At 41.0% G+C, this 21,216-nt stretch overlaps 1 protein-coding gene across 5 annotated transcripts in view; it reads left to right on the top strand.

Moving 5' to 3' along the window:
• pcdh15a (protocadherin-related 15a) overlaps positions 1–19,893 on the top strand; it is a 245,217-nt gene extending 225,324 nt beyond the window's left edge. For 4 of the 5 annotated variants that reach the window (XM_037124785.1, XM_037124786.1, XM_037124787.1 and 1 more), the window contains 7 exons: positions 573–581; positions 2,326–2,445; positions 11,633–11,657; positions 12,254–12,292; positions 12,440–12,513; positions 15,565–15,679; positions 18,434–19,893. In XM_037124785.1, coding sequence (XP_036980680.1) covers positions 573–581; positions 2,326–2,445; positions 11,633–11,657; positions 12,254–12,292; positions 12,440–12,513; positions 15,565–15,679; positions 18,434–19,042 — 991 coding nt within the window. In that variant the 3' untranslated portion in view covers positions 19,043–19,893. Of the gene's footprint in view, positions 1–572; positions 582–2,325; positions 2,446–11,632; positions 11,658–12,253; positions 12,293–12,439; positions 12,514–15,564; positions 15,680–15,844; positions 17,740–18,433 lie in introns of all 5 variants that reach the window. The other variant, XM_037124789.1, reaches the window with a different exon arrangement.
• The last annotated feature ends 1,323 nt before the right edge of the window (positions 19,894–21,216 follow it).

Below are 21,216 nucleotides of genomic sequence, written 5' to 3'. Positions count from 1 at the left end.
ACAGCAGAATCTGTTGATGGTGACATTAGACCTAACACACAAACTGTCAGAGCAGATGGCACTTTGTCGGTGGCGACATTATGTCAGTAAAAATGAAATGATTTAGAACATCATTTCTTCATTTCTGTGTGTGTCAGCATAATTCACCATTGCCTTAATTTGGGAATGAATATAATATTTAAACCATGAATTAGTTTATTCATTTGGGATAATTGAATTTTGTTGTGAATAAGTAATGGTGACATGAAGCAGAGGAGATTCACTTAAGAAAAATGCTTTGACTACTTTTGCATGTAGCCCTGCAGACACTGCTAGAGGCTTGAGTGCTTTGGACTTTGCATAAAACTTGGAGAGAACATACTGAAAGTTTTCTCCAGTTTCTCCTGTTTTGTGGTAAAAAAAAAAAAAGGTATATTATACAAAGGTCTGTAATCTAAGTAAGGAATTCATGAATTATGCTAATCATTTAATCTAACACGCCTCTCTGTTTTGAAAAGCCCTCCCAAGTTATGAAATAACTCATCTCTTTTTGTCCCCTTTGTCTCTATCCATGTCTCCTCTGCTTTCACCAGGTTCAAAGAGTAAGTACAACTTCATATTATAAAAATCCTTGAAGTGTGTTTTTAAAGGAAAGTTTCGCTCATCTTCATCATTTACCAGTTCTTAAAAGATGTTTTGAATGTATGAAGATGATGTGTGAAATACATGCTCTCTGATGCCACCCCGTTTTTAATTGTCTCTAGCATGAGTTTTGAAAAGCAGTTGATTAGGTTACAGAATTAATGTTTAATTTGGAAGTTTCTCTTTAAGTTTAAAATTGGATGTAGTTCATGAGGAAAATCAACCCAAATACATACAAATACATTTATCAACAATAGATAAATCTGGACTAACATCTCAACGTTGCACTCATCGCTCTGCTTAAAACCTTCTGATCTGTGACCCATCAGTTCTCTGGCCTCCTATGCTTGACTGTGTCCCACTAGTTAAGAAAAGCGGACTGCACAGAATGTTACTCTAAAAACACATGGTTCAGAATTTATAAAAGCCTCTATGACAACTTTTCAGTTTTTAGGTCAGTCTCATTTTCTACAAGATTTGCGTATCACAAAATCTTTGTGTCTCCTTAAAGAGACTGTAAAATCTCAGTTACAAGACTGTATTTGCACAACTTCACTGCTGCCTTGAAATCTAAAACATTCTTGTGTTGATCTCATTCATAAAGGTTCAGTAAGCAATATTTTTGGTCATATTATACATACAATATGCCAATTTTCAGAATCATTCTTTTATTTGATGGCCTTAGTAGAACAGGTTTACATACTTTAAAAAAAAAAAAAGAACACATTTCTCTCATATGTTGCATTTCTGCAGCACCTCTTTACACACTGTGTCTTGAATGCTCTGTTTTGGCCATGGAGTGAGACATCTTACCTCTGTTCAATCTTTAATGAGAGTTGCACATGCACATTACTTAACGAGCACGATGTAGCCAATCAGAAGCAAAGTAGGGCTGGTCACTCCAAACAAGGCATGGACTTTGGGCTTTTTCATTTTGCAGACCTTTTACATGCACAAAAATGCATAATATGACCTCTTCAAGAGTGAAACAAGTTCATCGTTTTAAGCAGAAAGGCTTGCTAGTTCTGCTGATCCCACAGAAAAATCAATATTTGCAGCTTTACGCAGCTTTTAAAGAAAACAGTTGGTGTGTAAAGAGAATTGAATAAGCTAAAAAGAGACAGATATTTGGCCAAACAAAGCAGGACTAAACTTGTATTTGTTTATTTCTTTTCTATTTTATATAGTAACTTTTTAAAAACGGAGTTACGGAGTTACCTGCATACAACATATCAAACAATGAAAGAGTCAAGAGAAAAGCCAGTATTGTGGTAGCAATTGCAAATAAAGATATTGGCAGTAGAGAGTTTAACATGCAGACAAAAATAAGTAAAACCAGATAGTAAAACAAAGATAAATTGAAATGACTTTTCTGACCTTTTGGACTGTCGATGCAAAGCTTGATGCATGTTTTACCCCCAGTCACTACATGTGCCTGTCTTTTGCAGAAGTGCCTTGTGAAAACACATGGTTAATTCATGTAAGAGACTTCATGCATAAATGATCTGTCCTTCTACTCACTTTTTAACCACACCATCAAATCTTAACTACATTCATTGTGAAGGAAACACAGACTGGCATTTCGGGTTGTTTGCATTTGTTTTGTTGGTGTATGAGTTGTTTTTGTTGATGTTTTTTGTATGTGAAGTAGAAACACATCTCAAACGCTTCTTTGCGTCTGTTAAATGTTAACACTCTTCTCAGGCGACAGGCAGAGTGTGCCAAAACCGCCAGGATTCAGATGGCTTTACCACCAGGAGGGAAAGCACCTCCAGCGGGTGCCCCCACTGCCAACCTGTACGAAGAGCTGGGCGACAGCAGCATGTGAGTCAGCTCTGACCCTTCATTATCTTACTCCCATCTTACCCGACAAGCAGGTACTGTGTCTTGCTCTTTGAGTTCTTTGCTTTAAATTTCAGATCAAAACTCTGAAGAATTCAATTCATGTTGAATGCTAGTGCTCCTGCTTTTATATCTTCCTGCTTTTGACACCAGCGGTGGTCAGTGATTCAGAATCGTAATGCTCCGCTCTTCTTAGGCAATGTCCACATGTACCAAAACAATCTTTTCTTCCTTGGCATCATTTCAAGAATATTTGCATTCAAATGGATCCATTGTAAATGACTCAACATGCTGTAGTTCATATTCCAGGCCTATAGGTGGTGCTTGAAATTCACCAAAAGACAATGTGGTGTATGTGGTTGTCCATTCTCCTATTTTGCTCAGCGTAGTGGCAGAGGAGGATAATATTTTGCCCCAGTAACCCTAATAGACTCAATACCTTCTGTAGCACGAATGCAAGCATGTACTCCGCCATTGGTGTTCTTGTTGTTGTTGTTGTTATGAGACATAGCGGGGTTAATAGGTTGAAGGCTAGAGGTCGAGGGATGGGGCGATGGCGTCATCGATATGCAAAGTATGCAGATTCGCTGTCCAAGGGCGCAACTTTTTTGAATTTTTTCACTGTGAGACCAGGTTTCAAAAAAGTGCGTTTACGGGATCCATTTGGACGATCAGCCAAAACGATGCAAAACATGTGCATTTCCATGTGGATGGCCCCTTAAACAACCACTGACAGTTGCTTCAGACATATTGTATTAACAGCTGCATCAACGCCTCTCTCTTCTTTGGCTTCCTTACTATGATCCACTTTACATGTCTGCCAACCACACTGTATGTTGCACCACAGCTGCTGATTAGACTTTAGCTTATGTATGTGTTTCTAATTTGATTACATAATCTTTTTTGCACAACCCTCCCTCAAGGTAAGAGTGTGTTTAAGTTCATTAAATCCCACATTCTTTAATGGAAATAGAAACAAACACAGAATCTGGCCTGTACTTAATCATTGATTTTGTCATTAATTACTTAAAACCCTCTGTTGATTAATACCCTGATCGAATGCTTCCTCAGCTTGCCTTTATGTCAAGAGTGTTTTGCCATCAGCACAATTCGATTTCACCTTTCACTTTAAATACTACCCGGAACGTATAATGAAATGTTAATGCTTGCAGATTAAATGGGGCTATAATTGAAACCGCTGTCTTGCTGGGGTTAATAATTTTGAATTACAGCATATTCGAGCAACACTGCTTCTAACATCACAACTATTGTTAAAAAAAATGAAATGCTAATTTAATGGCGAGCTGCAAAGACCTGTTTCGATGTCTACAACAGACGCTGACTAACACTCAGCAACGTGCAGAGGCTTTTGGTGCTGTAGCAGGAGAAAAAGTTCTCATGGGGATAGTATTGTAGCTGAGTGATGCGTTGTTCATTAAGCGTTTTGTTTTTTGTTTTGTTTTTTCCCCATTTTGCACTGGGAGTAAGAGGAGCTGGTCTTATAGACAACTCCAGTAAAACTTTTTGAAACGCCATGTGAAAGACATAAAGTTTTCTGGGCAGAAAGCTATATGTGAGTGTCCTCCTCCTGGAATAATGCTGCATAATCTCAGATGCAAATAGCAAATAAATCAATACAGAATTTACCCTCAAAAAGCAAAAGTTGATGCACTTCAGCTCACACCTCCTCCACAACCTTACAACCTCTGACATTGCAGCATAAGTCATTTTACCATCTTTCTGTTTCTGTCTTCTTCATCATTTTTCATTCTCCTGTCTCTCTGGATTCAGACTGCAGTAAGTAATCCATAAATAAATGACATGAGATCTATGATTATGATCAATATGTGTTAATATAGCACGGAAGCAGCACCCTCATCCCCCCTCTAGCTGATATCCTTGAGTGTACATGCAGTTTTAATCGGCAGAAGTTTGTTTTGTTGAGTGACCTTGGTGAAGTGGTAGCGGCTGGAAAGTTTTTTTGTTCTCAAGTGAAACATTTTTTGCCTCAAGTGACTCTCCATTTGTTTAGAAGTAGTCTACTGCGCTTCAGTAGATATCACCATAGTTGTCTACTCTTCAGTCCCCCTTCATAGCTCTTGGCATTGTGACTGCAGTAATCCATCCAGTATGAATTGATGTTGAATATTTGTCCTACTCCTTATCTTTGGTGCAAAAGCCAGCATATCTGTTGGCATGATAAATGTTGCTATTTTGATTTTTAATTGTTTAAGCTTAAAGCAATTTTAAAAAGACACTTTTTTCATCAGATTTTGCCTAAAATTACAAACACACACCTGCTGGTGTCTGCCATTTACCCAGATGGCAAAATTGTGCCGTGCATCCGGTCCACATACTGTGTGGAATGATGGCTCTATGTGAGCCAGATCAAAGCCACAGAAGTTTTTTTTTTCTTTGTTTTTTTATTATTATTATTATTTTTTAACAGTTGAAAATTGAGTTGAATGAGCCAGGGTCTTTTAAAGGGTGAGACAGTGGGCCTCTCCCAGACAAGGTTGGAGAAGTCACCCCCTCCACCCTCAGTTTACTTGCCTTGTATTTTATTTCAAATCCTGGGGGAGAGGTGTGATTAAGATATTATTATGTTAATTAATCCTAAAGGCACTCAACAAATGAGTCAAGATACTATAATATTGCTGTGGGAGATATCTTTAGACTGTACTGAGTACAATAAAGAAGTTTTCATCAGAGCATGTATTAGTCTGACTCCAAAAAAAACGCAGTATTTCTGTATCTCTTCCCACAGAATCCTACATATTTAGACTATTATATGTGATCTCATTTTGATTACTAATCTTATAATATCTAATGTAATATTTTGTCACTTGAAACCATTTGTAGCGACCCATGTAGAAGCCCCTCCCACTTTAGAAAACCTCTGCATTATCATTTGCAATGACATTTTAGTTCATAATAGTTGACAGTCACAATACTGCGAGTCGTAGTCTGTAAAGACGCAGCGCTGTTGCTTCTGCATAATCCTTTTGCTTCGCTCATTCTTAGATCATCAATCTATACCTGTTTCAAGTCTTTTTTTCTTCTTCTTCACCTCCACCTCTTGCCGTGGCAGGGCTAAAAAGTCTGTCATTGAGGAAGCCCACCACCAGAGGATTCTTAGCACCTTCGCCTGTCGTGCCACTGCTACCCGCGGCAACGGAGCTTTGCGCGTCAACCTGCCCAAGTCAGAGAGCAACGTGACCTTCCTCTCTGACCGCAACCCCCTCACCACTCACAACCCTGTCTATGATGACAACAGCCTCTTTGGCAGTCCTCAGAGTCCGTCTGAAAAGCGATTCTACTTTTCTCCTTCCCACTCAGCTGGGTCGGGGTGCGTCTGGTCGATGCCTGCCCGCATTCACGGGGGGCTGCACAGTTACGAGGTGCCGAGGAGACAAGCCCTCATGGACCCAGATGATTGGAATCGGCAGATTCTCAATGCCACAGTGAGAGGCAGGCAAAGGCCGGACAGTTCGGACAAGCTCGACCTGTGTGGCAGCACGGAGACCAGGTTGTCGGTCCGTGAGCAGGCCAGGCAGTTTGAGCAACAAGCCCTCCAGGAGCAAACCCCCCAGCAGAACAGAGGCTCCCAAGGCTCGCTGTGTTCCATTCTTGTTCGGGATAGAGACAGCGATGATGTGCTCGAGCTGACCTCTGAAACTCTGCTCTCCATCATGGATTACTCCTACAGCCCCACCGTGGGCAGAGAAGTCCCCCCCAGGGTTATCATGAATCAGGGAGAAGAGTCCTGGCCGCTGACTTGCCAGAGACCAACTCCACCTATCCTCAGGAAGTTCAGCTCCAGCATCTCCAACTACATGACAGTTCAGCCTTGTCAGATCACTCTGGAGATCATACCAGATCCTCCAGAAAATCCACCACCTCCTCCTCCTCCCCAGAGGCCAAATCCACCTTCCCCAGCTACATCTCCTCCATGTAGTCCACCTTCTTCTCCTCCTTCGCCCCCTTACCTTCATGAACCTCCACTGACCCCTTCTTCTCCTCCTCCTCCTCCTCCTCCTCCTCTTCCTCCTGTCAAAAAACAGCTTGCTCCCCCACCTCCTCCGCCTCTTCCTCCCCCTCCCTCACCTGCTACTGATCAGTCGCGCCCAGTTGTCCAGTTTGTTCCGGCCTCTTTGCCACCCGCGTCCTCGCTTCGCCCCGTTTCTGAACGGAAACACCCACCTCCCCCTGACCCATCACAAACTGACACCGGGCAGAGGAAGGAACTTAAAGGGATCCTGAAAAACATCCAGAATCTAGCCGATCTAGAGAGGTCTGTTGCCAACCTGTACAGCCAAGTAGACAAAAACTGCAAGGTGCCCAAGTTTAACAAGAAACCTCAAGTGACTGAAGAATCAGAGGGTGCTAACAAACTGCAAAGCTCTGATCCCTGGGATGACCAGAGCATGCCAAAAACTACCAACTCCAGCTCCACAGTCCAAATCAACTCAAGTATGAACTGCGCTGAAAGTGAAGCGAGTCAACAGAACATGTCAGTGGAGATTCAGCAGACGAACAGATTGAACTCAAACAGCCCCGACACTGCTGAGTTTTCCTCTCATTCCACAGAGTTCTGACTTTTACCCTCTGTGTCCATTTTCTCATAATGTCTGTGTACACATATTCATGCCTGTTTCTCTGTTGTGTCTACATTCTTTATATTTCTCTCTTTCTTTTTTCTTTTTTTGCACAGTTGTTAGTAATGTATATAAGCTTTAGCCATGTCAAAGAAGACTGTGTGGGTTTCTCAGAGAAAAAATGCTTTATACTTGATATGTTGTGTGAAAATCTAATTTTAGTGTCACCTACCAAGAAATGTATTCAGCCCTGCCACATTGATTGTACAATATGCTCACGGGCTTTCATTAGAGCATAAAAGAGGCTTGCATATGCAATATTAGTTTGGCTCAGTTAATTTCCACATTTTGATTTTCGGAACTGCCATGAGATCTATAAGAGTCTCAGGAACACCCCAAACTGAGCAGATTAGTCCATTCATCTTGTTATAAATGTTATTTTACTCCATAATCTTAACAGTAACATTTCATAACCAGAGCTACTAACTACTAATTCAATTATCCTAAACAGCAAAATGTATAAATCTCCCAACCCTGGAGTCTGTTTCCCACACATTTCTGGTAACATGTTTCTGATTTTTTTTTTTTTTTTTTTTTTTAAATTTACTCTTTTAATTTCCTTACAAGGATAAGAGCATGGCCACTTTAGGGTGCGGTTGCTTCATGCAAAATCCAAATTATGCGAAAGAAAAAAACAAATGTTGTAAAAACATTTTTTAAAATCAGGAAAATTACCACAACTGACAAGAATTTCCTCAAATAATGCAAATTCTATGAAATAAGCTTTTGTCAATTCAGGGAGGATGATCACATATTTGTTGAAAACTGTAGCTTACATGAAGTATTCCATCATTTTTGTGTGCATTTAACAAGAAATACACACAGTGGTGACCAGAAGATGCATGAGTACACACATTCTTTACTCAAGCTGAAGTACAGATGCTAAATATTTTTTTAAAAACTGTGATGTTGATGATAACTCTGAGTGTTGACTCAACTGCATCACTCAGGTAAAAGTAAGTACAGGCTCTGAAAAATGCTAAAGGTATAAAAGTAATATTTCCCTTCGAAAGGACATTTCTAATGGCCATATCTGTGCAAAGCTAACTGAACCTCTTGTCATATTAATAGATTAATGATATATAATTCAAAGAAACTTAAAGGTAGAATCAGTAGTATTTGTCTGAGCAAACCATAAACACACTAGAATGATAGTTCATTGTTGAGTTTCATTCCCAGGATATGAGATCCCAATATTATGGTTTGGTAAAATGTCTCATCTCAATTCATCTCATTTTATTCCGCTTATCCGTGAGGGTTGGTAAAATGCACAGAAAAATGTTGAGAAAAAAAGACAATTCCAGCAATCCATGTTGTTAAGGTGATGTGTAATGAAATAAATAAAATAAAAAGTAACAAACCGTTTTTGAAAATATAAGACTATAGCACACAAACATCTGCTAAAATGTTGGGAGTAAATGTAAAAGGTTGTAAAATAAATAAATAAATACTCAGATACCTGAAAAATCTACTAAAGTACAGTAACGTGTTTGTACTTTATCACCTCTGATTAAAGTAAAATGTAAGATCATACCCAGCCTCTAAGCATGGGGACAGTGGACAATATACACTCAAAGAAAATGACATCAAGTAGTATATTTACTGAGACCAACATTACTTTAAAATAAATAAACTGGACATTATTCCAAGCCACAGAAAATCATTTCATTTAAATGTAATACATTTGAATGCAGGCATGAGTAGCTGGTCCTTCAAAGCAAAAACATCTTCTGATATCAGTTGACGCAGCGGCTATAACATCGACTGCCCTCCGGCAGGCTCATGTTGAATATAGAGAGCCAGCCTCTGGGGGACCTGTCACATGTCTGCAGAGATGCTCCCAGCATGATAAAGTAGTCACTGTGATGTTTAGCTGCACACTGGAAAAGGCTAATGAGAGAACCAATCAATCCTTTACCAGGGCCACTGCCTGTGGAACTGTCAACTACTGTTACCCTCTCCTTTGCTTTTCCATCTTTCTGACCTTCTGCCTCTCCCATTTGTCTGTGCCTCTCCATCCCGTTTCCTCTCGCTCTGTAGTTAGCTCTAATACTTTCCAATCCTTGGCCTCTTCTTGTTAATCTTTGCTTGTGGTTCTCAGGAGATTCCATTACCTTCTTCACACTCATTGCAATGCAGCCTATGTTCCCCTCTCTCCCTCTCAGGCTTTTCACCTCCTCTCCTCCCTGTCTTTCTCTAAAATACGCTTCATGTGTTGGTTTCACCCTCCATGCCCCCAGGTAAATGGTCTTAGCATACCTCTCTTTTCGGGGCAATTTAATCTTTGATTCATCACACGTTTCCTCAGTGGGTGGATCGAAGGCCTGCTAATTCTGTATTCCATGTTCATTACATGGGGTAATCTCTTATTTAAAAAAAAAAGGCAGCAGCTCACATACGGTTATTTTTCTCAAATCAAAAAGCAGAACGTAATGCTGGATTGTATCGTTATATTCTGTACAGTAAATATGAAGCTATAGCCTACAGCTGGTCAACTCAGCTTAGCTTAGCAAGAGATAGAATATGAACAGATGTGACCATGGGACATTCTTTGATCACGATATTATCATATGTCACTCTACAGTTCTCTGGTTATTCAATCAGGTGTATGAACTACGGCGCACTGCAGACTGGAGTGTCTGAGAACGGTGACAGACAGGCAGAGCCACATTGTAAACGCTCGCCTCCTCTGTGAAACATCTGTATCCTCACTCCGCTGCATTGTAATAAACTCTGAGGCACTTAATCGCAGGTGCTGACATGCATCTTTGCTGATCCAATCACAAGCTGACGGCTCTAATTCCATCAGTTAACACCTGGCTCGACATAAATCTCTGTGATTGGATCTTATGTCACCATAGGTAGAGCCTACATCACTGAGACAAATGGAAATAAAATTTTCATTTTTCAAATGAATAAGATTTTTTAAAGGACTGGGTTTCGTAAAATGGATTAAGTTTCTTCTAACTCAACAATTCACAAATTGACTGATTTTATAATTGAGTCTGGGGAATTTCCATCTGTCTGGTTGTTGTGGCTGCTTTGACCTTTAATACAGTATGTTGTGTTCAAGTTTGCCCTCTGCTGTAGTGCGAAACACTCTGAATTATCATACCAACTACTATGAAGTCATTGCGTAGATTGATTTCTTAGCCCCTCCAACTGTGCCCGACTTCCCCTGTACCTGGTCAAAAGGATCTCTAAAGCTGACTAATTAACACCTACTATCTTGTTAGTTCAATTCCTAGAGAAATTGAAGTAGCTATGCCTGGTTAAGAAATAGTTTGTTTAATTTTTGACAAAGCCTGCCAAGCTGTTTCTCCCATTTTCAGCCTTAATTCTGAAGCTAATCGGTTGCGAATGTAGCTGCATATTTATCGATCACACATGAGAGTGAGGTTATTCTAGAAGTATGCAAAAAAAAAAAAACTACAACACGATTTATTAATGTTACTGTTGTCGATCTGATACACCCAGTTCTTCAGTATTCAAGTCTTGCTTTAATTCTGATCTCACCTCTCTCACTTTGTCTACTACAACATTACCTTATCACCCATCTCCCCCAAAGTCTCCTCTTGTGCAAACTTCCTGTGGCTGCTGTCCACCGGGCCATTTTTCTTGATGTTGTATGAAGCAGCAGTAGCCGGCAGCTGAGCCAACAGGTCATCCATCAGATCCCTGTCCCATCATCAACTCTGCCTGGGAGGTGTGGCCATATGGCTCGGCCCTGTCCCCTGGTCCCTGCCCATAATAACAGATTACGGCTCTCCAGAGGAAGCTCACATCATTGCTTGGCCATATATCTGAGTGTGAAAGTCGTCATTATTTATTGGCCCAGACAGGTTACAGTTGTACGCTTGTGAACCTGGAGGTTTGAGCCGGGCTGTTCCATTACTCGCTGTTTCTCATTGACTTGTGCTGAATGCATGCTGCTGTGTTGTCCCCAGGAGCAGCTCTGAGTTGTTTTTTATGTCTCTGATTGACTGAAATTCCTTCATACTTCATTCAATTTGGCGAAAAACCATTGCCGTCTGTTGAAAGAAAATGGTACTTTCTGAAGTGACAACCAAAGACAATTTTATTAACTTTCTTTGAGTCACTAATCACATTGTCCTTTTTCATATCTGCCTGGAGATACTCCAGATAAGCCTGTAAAAACACTGACTTTTTCAAATTCCAATCTCCCCACCCTTTTTGATATTTGCATTTATTGTATTTTTTTTTTCTCCCTGTTTGGCTGAGATAACAGTGGGGCGAAAAACAGCCCACACCAGCATGATAACATTGTGGCCTTAGGCACCCTTTTTAAAAACTGAAGCAAGATCTGCAACTCTGTAATTTAACACATGAAAATGCACAGTAAGTAAAGCTGCAATTTCTCTCACTGGTCAGCAGAATATAGACGAGCTAGTCCTGTAGACTTAACATTTCATCTATCGGAAAGCACTTGAAATGTCGCTGTCGATCCATATTCATCATTTGTCTTATTTCCTCCCCTCTGCGGCACACAGCAGGCGAGGAGGCTACGGCAGACAGGTAAGCATTCCTGCTGTGATGTGTTTTTATCTTATTGTCGTGCAGAGACATTTTGTCACTCTCAAGGCAGCTTGAGGCAGCTTATATCCTATTATTCTTATCTACAACTCACTTGATGGAAAACACTGAATGAGATTAAGATGAGATCCCGGCGATAGGACTTCTGACACTGACATCATGGTTTAGGTTAGATTCAGAGCATTCCTGGCAAACAGCAGATAAGCGTTTTGATGACTTTTTCCTCCTCTGTTAGCAAAAAAAAAAGATACATAATCAAGGACCAAATAAAGTAATTCTGTTTGACAGTGTTTGACATTTTTTTCTTGCCTTCAAATAATCTGAACTCAACATCTGACATGCACAGGATGTTTAATTTCATACTTTCCCATTTCCTAATCCCTCTTTTTCCTTGCTTTGTTTCCATTGACATATTATAATGCTTCCGTCATAGTTTTAGCAATACGCATACAACAGGCATGCAATTTCTGGATTTAAATTTAAAGAATCTACAGTGAAGTCTTCCTTGTGCCTGTGTCTCTCCTGACCTATCCTGTCCTTGAATATCCTTCTCCTTCTTCTGCACTAATCTTTGGCAGCAACAGCAACTGCTGAGGCCATCTCTGCTGAGACCAGAGGTAGAAACACTCCCGCTTTTCTTAATTCACAGGGATTGTAAATCGTTCTGATCTAAACTCAACCTGTACGCTGCTGTTGCTGCTCTTCTTCTTCCATCTTTCTCCACAAAGTGCTGAGTAATTTCTCTCTCTGCCTCTGAATTGCAGGAACTCTCCATGGAGTCAGGAATCGACCCGGGCCAGGACTACTACGCACAAGACTACTATAATTACGACCAAGGGTGAGCATGCAGCCCACAAGCCATCTCTTTTTTCGTCAGTCTTACTCCAATCCATGAAACTGATCTCCATCGGTTCATTTAAAGTTAAAAAATTACATCGTAAAGGCTTATTTGCCATGCCCGCTATCTCTCAGTGCTTAGGTCCTTGAGGGGGAGGTGAGCATTTTAAGTTCAGAATAAAATAATGAGCATAAGTTACCCTGCCATACCATCCAACCATTTACCCCCCATCAAATGGGATCAATTACACTCCCTTGAGCCGAGCACCTTAGTGTTTTCCCATCGCTTAATGGATAGAGGGAGTTCTGGCTTGCCTGTTATATTGCCCATATGGCCCAAAGAGGGAAAAACATGGAACTGAAAGCCGTAACAGCTGCTGAGAAATTGTTATTCATTAAGTACTTCTGCTCTGTGGCAGGTGACCTGCATCATTCCGGGGAATGCTTCATTTTTATCAAACAGGCCAAAACTTTTGCACCTTACCTGCTTAAATTGTTACAATGAAAATCTGACAAATGTTAAAAACTGGCACTATTGAAATGCAAAGCTGTAATTGCCTCTGTGGTTACTCACTGACCTACCTGTCATCTCTACCAACTCAAATTACCTCAGCTGTTGCTCGCTGCATCTGAAACACCTTGATTCGAAACGAGCTGTAATTATATTGTAATGGCGTGTCACAAAGTTCATTGCCAACGCTGCTATTGCAAATTACTGTATCATCACTGTGACCGGATGCCTTTGATCTGCTTCTATCTGCATTGAGGGGCATTTTAAACAGCAGTCAAGCTTTTAATCCAGCAATCACCAGACCGCATGGTCCGATGAGCCGCCCCCACATGTTAAGAAGGCGATGGCGACACAAATCACCATCGGGCTCTTTCCTTTAGGCGCCTTTCTTATTCAGTATTGTAGTGTGCGAAGAATAATTAACATGTTCAATATCAGTAATGTGCACCAGTTGAGGCCATGTTTCAGACTATATAGCTGAACATTTTATCACGATAAAGTGTTTCATTTGCGTTTACATTGTTAACTATTGATCATTTTTAATGAGCGATTTTTAATAAAGACCAGGAGATAAAGAGCTACCGTACTTTATTTTGAATTCAACAACTTTTTTATTCTTTTAGCGTTTTAGTTTTATGTTTAAAAGTCACTTTTATCATATTAGCCTTATGTGGCTCCAGATGACGCTGCATGTAATCTGATAAATTGCCTCCAGTGATGTGATCGCCAGGTTTTGAAAAGAGAAGAATACATGGAATAAAAAATGTGATGTCTTTGGTTCTGCTGTATTGATTTTGATCATTTGTTTTAAACTGTCCATTTTGAGTCCAACAGTGTTTTAGACTAGTGGACTGCTTTTCCAAACCTGGTGCCTATATTACCCACAATGCAGTTTAGCCACCGATTGACAGCACTGGCAGCAATTTATTAGATCATATGCAGCTTTCCCTGCAGCCACAAAAGTCTTTCTACTACTTTTTTTTTACATATGCAGCAATACTCCCCAAGACCTGTAACCATAATGTGTAAAATCGTTCAAATTGCACTTTATTTGTGCTTTGCTAACTGAGTTTGAAAATATTCATGTTACTATGGCTACTGTAATACAAGAAAATGTCAGTGGATGACTACTACTCATTAATAGATGAATGCAAGCAGTGGCCAGAACATTGCTGAAGGATATAGGGAAGTGGCTTTCATTATATTCACTGTGAATCAGAAACAGCCATACTAGTGAGCTAGTCTCGGACAGCCAGACCTCCACACTTCGTTTTAGGGCTGTGCTGACCTGTCCTTTTTTTTCCGACTGCACACTGTGCGAGTTGTTGCATCACATGACGATGGTGCAACCGAACAACATGCCTGTTAAATGTCCGGCTGTTTGTGTGTCACCTCATAGCATGCTCCATCATCTAGGTATATAATAGGCTGTTTCTGAGCCAAGGCATTTATTACGTGCTTTCTAACACACTTATTATTGCGTCTGATGAAGTGTCTATCCCTGTCGCATATTGCTATAATTTTATTGACCAGGCCTAAGGCTGATAATAATTTTAAATGTGGATCATAGTTTCGATTTTTTTTTTTATCCACACACTCTTCAGGTTATGTTATGATCGTTTTGAAGTCAACACTGAAATAACAAAACAGCAGAAGCTACAATATATTATCCATCCATCCATTACATTATCTGTACATTATCTGTACATTATATGTACGCCGCTTAATCCTCTGCAGGGTTGCGGGGACAATATATTATGTTTTTCAAATTCTATTTCATTTCAGTTTATGAGGCAACTCATAAAACTGCTTTTTTGCTCTCCTTAGTTGGAACTGTGGATAGATATTCTCATTTAGCACTCCCCTGATGAAACCCATGCTGCCAAAAATGCTCCTGACTAAAAAAACAGCCCATTGTTGAAGAGAGTTATGCAACCTGATTTTATCCATTTTAAAGTGCTTTAATGGGCTTTTAGGCTTTACTTGTTACTCCAGATTTTCCCTTCTCAGCCTATTTTTGCCTCCCTCTAATTTATTAAAAATAAATTATATAATCATTTGACAAAGATGGGCAAATATGTACTCATCTATATTTTAAAAGAAAAAAAGCTCTCTGCATGGTTTTCTCTCCATTCCCTCCAAATGCGGGCATTCTAGGAAACACTGCAAAACATCGTAGCTATTACTACCTATCTGATCAAAGATATTACCAAATCTATTTTAAGAAAAAGATGAAAATCTGTAATAACTGAAGCCAGCCTGATAGAATGGAGGAAGATGAAGGAAGAGCGCTAAAAAATAAAAACTGTGTGGAAAAAAAAAATCAATTCTGGCAACTGCATGTTGAAGTCATTTTTAAGTAACACATTTTTGTGTGGCTTTTTATTGTATAGTATGTTGGTGAATACAATTTTTTTTAACTAATTAAGTCATTGTTGCTGATGCTATTTAATTTAAGGAAAGATGAAAACTATTGTATATAGTACTCTTTAATTCTCAAAAATGTATTGTTTGTCTTATTTTTGTCAATCTACTTCTTAGGTATGACATTCCTCAGTACGGCAGTCGGAGGAGGCTGATAACTCCCATGTATGATGAATATGGAGAGGTGATAATGGAGGATGATGGGTATTACTATAGTCCTCATGGCCCTGAGGTAATAACTTGCTTTGTAAACGTAAATTTCATACTCTCGCTGATCAAGATTTTCAATTATTGCTGTACTAGGTTGTTTATCCAATCTGTTATTTAAAACAGCTATAGCAACTCCACGTGTCTGTATGTTCATAGATGGTTGGTAAATTAAATATGACTGTCTTAGGGCGGAGGCAGAGGCCGGGGCCGTGGTGGTGCACGTGGTAGAGGTCCACCCAAGAGGGTTGCATTTAGGGACATGCCACAGGAGGATGAAATCGAACCAGCTGAGCCAGCAGACGAGGGCGAACCTTCTAAGGCTGCCAAGAAGCTGAAGTCTGTCATGAAACTCAGCAAACTCCTAGCGGCCAGCAAGGGAGCAGACCAGCCATCTGATGCTGGTACTGCTGGCCCATCTCCATGGAAGAAAGCCAAGATGTTCAAGATGTTTGGTGCCGGGAAGAAGGACAAGGATTACGCCAAACTGATGTCAGCCCGACGCATTGATAGCCAGGAGAGTTTGACTGACGGACCTGCGCTCACAGGACCAATTGACAGCAAGTCTGTCGCCCGCAGCCGGCTTGGTAAAGTTCTGAAGAAAATCAACTTGGGCAACAAGTTGCAGCTCCGCCGAAAGTCTCAGAGTAGTGTGAGTCGTGGCTCAGTTACAGGCAGCGAGAGAGATGAGGAGGTGTCACAAGCAACTAGTGACGATGAAAAGAAGTCCAAAGTCTCCATTAGTGTCACAGAAAGTGAGCCAGAAGCAGGTGCAAGTGGAAGCAGTAAGGAGAGAGGCTCTGATGAGGAATCTTCGGAGAAGAGCAGTGTTGATAGAGATTATCTGAAAGTAGATTTGGACCGGGATGATGCCCAAGAAAGCACTGTGGACTCAGAGGAAGAGCCAGATGAAGAGCCGGGAGATTCTGACGAAGAGTCTAAATCTGGAGAGAAGGAATCTGTCAGTGAGAAAGAGTCAGACTCAGAGAAGGAGTCAGAGTCAGAGAAAGAGTCAGAGTCAGATAGGTCATCCGCTACAGAGAAAGAGTCAGAAACAGAGAAAGAGTCAGAAACAGATAAAGAGTCTCAGTCAGACAAAGAAACAGAATCAGGAACAGGAACAGGCAAAGAAACAAGCACAGAAAAGAGTTCAGGAACAGAGAAGGACTCTGATGAAGAGTCTGAGGAAGAAGCTTCGGGGAGCACCAGAGAAAGTGGGTCTTCTGCTCGCTCTTCCATGAGATCATCAGCTACTGAGGCCAGCAAGGGGAGCGGTGATTCTAGTGCGAGTGGTAGTGGCAGTGGGAGTGGCAGTGGGAGTGGCAGTGGGAGTGGCAGTGGGACCATGAGTGGTGAAAGTGCAACTGAGAGTGGCAGCGGTGGCGCCAGCAGTGCTGCATCTTTATCAGGCTCAAGCATTAGATCGTCACAGAGAACCAGATCATCAGGAAGTGCAGTAACCTCTGAGAAGTCCAGTGAAGAACTCAGTGAGGCCGAGTCAGGGACAGGGACAGCCAGTGAGTCAGAGTCCGGGTCAGGAAGTGAAGGCTCTCTGTCTGGCACTTCCAGCCAGAGGAAAATGTCAGGGTCGGCCTCTGCTGGAGGGTCTTCATCTCGCAGTCAGATGACAGAACAGAGCTCCCTTGGCAGTGAGGACAGTTCAGCCAGAGCGAGCAGGCGTTCCCGAGAATCCACTGTGAGTCGCGCATCCGAGGATACGATCACAGAGGAAAGTGAAGAAGAGGATGAGGAAGAATCTGAGACTACTGACGAGAAAATTGAGTCATCCAGCGAGATGAGTGATGACGCATCAGCTAAGAGTGTGGCATCTGGAGACCCTGGGCCCTCTTCCTCGTCCCCCTCCACTGGTACTCCATACCGCGCCGAGATCAGAAGTGACACCTCTGTAGAGACATACGGGGGACTGTCGCCTATCACTGAGGTGGACGAGGACGCCATCTCATCTGACAAGTCTTCATCCAGCTCTTCGAAGGACTCAGGAGACACAGAAGCGACATCAGATGCTGATTCAGAGTCTGAAGGAAACTCAACTCCACTCTAGAGAGATATATTGTCCACTGTGAAGTAAGACTGAAAAAAATCAATAACCCTTGCATGGGAGTGAAGAATTATTGCTTTCCTCTATAGAGTGTTTCAAACATCCACTTTTTCCTTACTGACCCTTGGCAAAGGAAAAAAACTGTGGTGGTTTCCAGCTTGAAAATATTTGCTCTCTTTCTTATGTCTTTGACTTATTCGTCCCCTTGAAGTTTTCTGAGTGTGTTTTTATGCCTTTACGTATAGTTTAACACTTGGCTCTTGTTTCTGCTGTGGGATTTTGCATGTTGCAGTGCTGTCTGCTTCGACTAAATGTTTGCCTGTGATTTTAAAATAATTACTTTCTGGAAATATACATTGTTACACTTTTTCATAGAAAACTGAGAATTCTCGCCATGAATTCAGCTTGAACACAGAACCGCAGATACAGGATCATAAAATTGAGTTTGTGTGATTTTTCTTAAGATACTATTTGATCAAGCAACAATTCCTTTTAACAATTTTTTACACAATTGTGTTACTTTAATGACAACATTTTATGGTTTGATATCAGTCATGGGCTTAAATTCAAGTCAAATCTGAGTTTTTCATTAGTATTTTTCCAGGGAGTAAGTTTGAGTAAATTATGGCGAGAATTCCTTATGAATACTGTAATCTCGATACTTTCTAAAGAAAAAGACAACGACTATATATTGACCCTGACCCCGTCTCTCCTCCTCAGCCTGGCAAAATGAAGCGGATTAAGCTGGTGGTGGATCGGGAGAATGAGAGCAGCTCAACAGGAGAGGAATGCACCACAGAGACCCAGCAGCGCAACAGATTACCCAACAACCACAGCAACATCAACGGGAACATCTACCTCGCACAGAACGGCACTATCATCCGAACTAGACGGCCACCTCTCCCGAACAACTTGAAAGTGGGCTCTCCGTGTCGGCTCGCTAAGCATTTTAAAAAACTAGACAAGTTAGGTGTCACTCATGAAGAACCCCCTCCTATTATTAGCATTGAGGGCACGGGAAACAACACAGAAAACGGAACAGGGACATGTGTTTCCTCTAATGTAGACGTCAACCTGAATACTCGGTCGTCCCTGGGACCCGCCATCGCAGATCTCAGAAGTTTTGGGCCTAAAACCAATATTGCCAAGGCCTTGATTGACAGAAACAGCAGTGTCCCGTGTGTCAATGAGGAGCAAGAGACTTCTGTTGACAACCACAGGGACAGTAGGGAGACGCTGGAGTCCCACAGTGACAACACATTATCAGATGAAGAGGAGTTATGGATGGGGCCCTGGAACAGCCTGCACATACCAATGACTAAACTCTGACTGGCCGTGCAGAAAGTAATTTTCCTTTTTGTTATGTTCCTTTCATTATCATGTTTAGAGAATGATCATAAAAGTGATGATTGTGTGCCTCAACAGGATAAGCTCCAATCACTGTCCAAGACAGGTGATTGCGCATATAGTGACATTTTATTTAACCATTATTTTTACCAAGGGTTTATCACCGACAGGGCTATTACGGAGGGAAACCTAGAGCTGCAAGGCAACGAGTGCCTCAAAGAAATTTTCTGCGAACCGTGCTTGATTATAGTTTTATGGGCCTCTTTTTTGAGTGATTCCATTCTTTGCTTTCTTTTCACAGTCTTGGTTTTTTGTTTTATTTGTCTTTTGAATCGTGACACAGCTCACTAAGAGATTGTCATTCGTTTCACAAGGATGTTAAGGTATTTACAGAGAAATCATGGTGAACGTATGGACAAATTGTGATTATATAGTCTATGATGAAGTATAAGAAACGTATTTTGCTAATAGCATTTTACTTGCAGATCATTAAGATTGTCATTGATTATTTTATGTTGTGATCACTTTACAATGTTTTTGAAAAATTTCTGAAAAATATATGAAATTATTTTTGTCTATTTTGTATCTAACAGAGATGGAGAATCTAACATATGACATTAAAGGCGTAATACCCACATGACTGTCATTGCTATATTTCAACAGTGACGGTGATGACGGTGTGATCGTAGTGTTTTTATATGGACATTTGTTACGACAGAGTGTGATATTTTCAACCCTTTTACATCACACAGATTCACTCTGTTGATGATCATTTATTAACTTAAACACACCAGGACCCCATGCAGAGGGGAGAGGAATACCAAATAAATGTACCAGACTCAACAATAAAGTTATGATGTGTATTTTAATGTGTATTGTGAAGCATAATTGCAGGCCTTGACTACTTACTGCCCATTCACCCTCTCCTCAAGGTTCTACAGAGACAGGAATAGTGGTGATAGCCGCTGTTGTGTGAAGATTCAGTCCTTGAATTACATAATAGGAATGGAAGGTGAATGGAAGGCAGTGCACAGCAGCAGAAATCAGCAGCAAACTCATGAAAATACAATGTCTGCAGAGAGAGGTCTGTCAGAATGAGCCTTTTCTGTGCAGTGGGATTTCTCTCTCGAGAAGAGCAATGACAGGTCACCAAACACGGGGATACGGACAGCTACTGTATCTCTGAAAAGCAGTGTGAAGTAAGAGAAACTGACATTCTTCTTGAGCCCACTTTCTCACCTGTCAAGAGAGGCTGCAAAAAAAGAAAAAAAAAACAAACCTTGTTTTCATAAGATGGCAGTGGTTGTAACCAAAAAAAGGCAGAAAGGAATGGAAATCTCAAACACGTTCTCTTCTTTGTTACTTGGTTTATCAGAGATTGACACATCCAACACATCCAGTATGACATTTACAAAAAGCGTCCCGCAGTCAATCAAACTGTGAGTATGCCAATCAAGTTCACAGAGCTCTTTGGAGCCAGAAGTTCAGAAAGGAGCAGGAGCTGAATGCCAGAGTGAAGTTGCTTGAAAAAGCCGCTCAGAAAATAGGTCAGAAGGGAACCTTGTTTCCACCGCAACAGGCCGGGTGTCCTCAAGGATCGCAACAAGCTGCTGCACGATAGAAAAAGCAAAAATGGAAGCATGACGTGCAGTAGATCAGCCTTTTTTTAATCGTCAGTGGTGTCTTTTTCAACCGTTAAACATGTGGATTACTTTTTGGATTTGCATAGAAGCGACAAGGGTTCTCGCTAGTGTTCAACATCTATGAAGAGCCACCCACTTCCCTCTTCATGCACAGCACTGTACAAACCCCGCTCAGTGGAGAGGGGGCTCAGTAAGTTACAGATTTCTAATAGATGAGTAAATTCCCAAAAATCAGCGTTGAATAACTCATTAGCAGCAGATATCGGATGCATCTGTGCCCTCATCTTCTCTCAACAAGACGTAACTCACCCTTCTTTTTTGAGATACTCTCGTGATGTACTGGATTAAAGCTCACCCAACGAAATGTGTTTCTACTGAGCATAGGATTATATCCCAAGCCTTGTTTTTTTTTTTTTTTTTTTTTTTTTTAATTCTCTCTTCACCTTGATCATGTCACTTAGTAGATTAAATTATGGCATTACAATTGACATGTCCCTTTGGTAATGAGTTTTT

Source organism: Acanthopagrus latus, chromosome 15 (assembly GCF_904848185.1).
Source record: "Acanthopagrus latus isolate v.2019 chromosome 15, fAcaLat1.1, whole genome shotgun sequence".
NCBI lineage: Eukaryota > Metazoa > Chordata > Actinopteri > Spariformes > Sparidae > Acanthopagrus > Acanthopagrus latus.
This window is presented reverse-complemented; position numbering and strand designations above follow the sequence as displayed.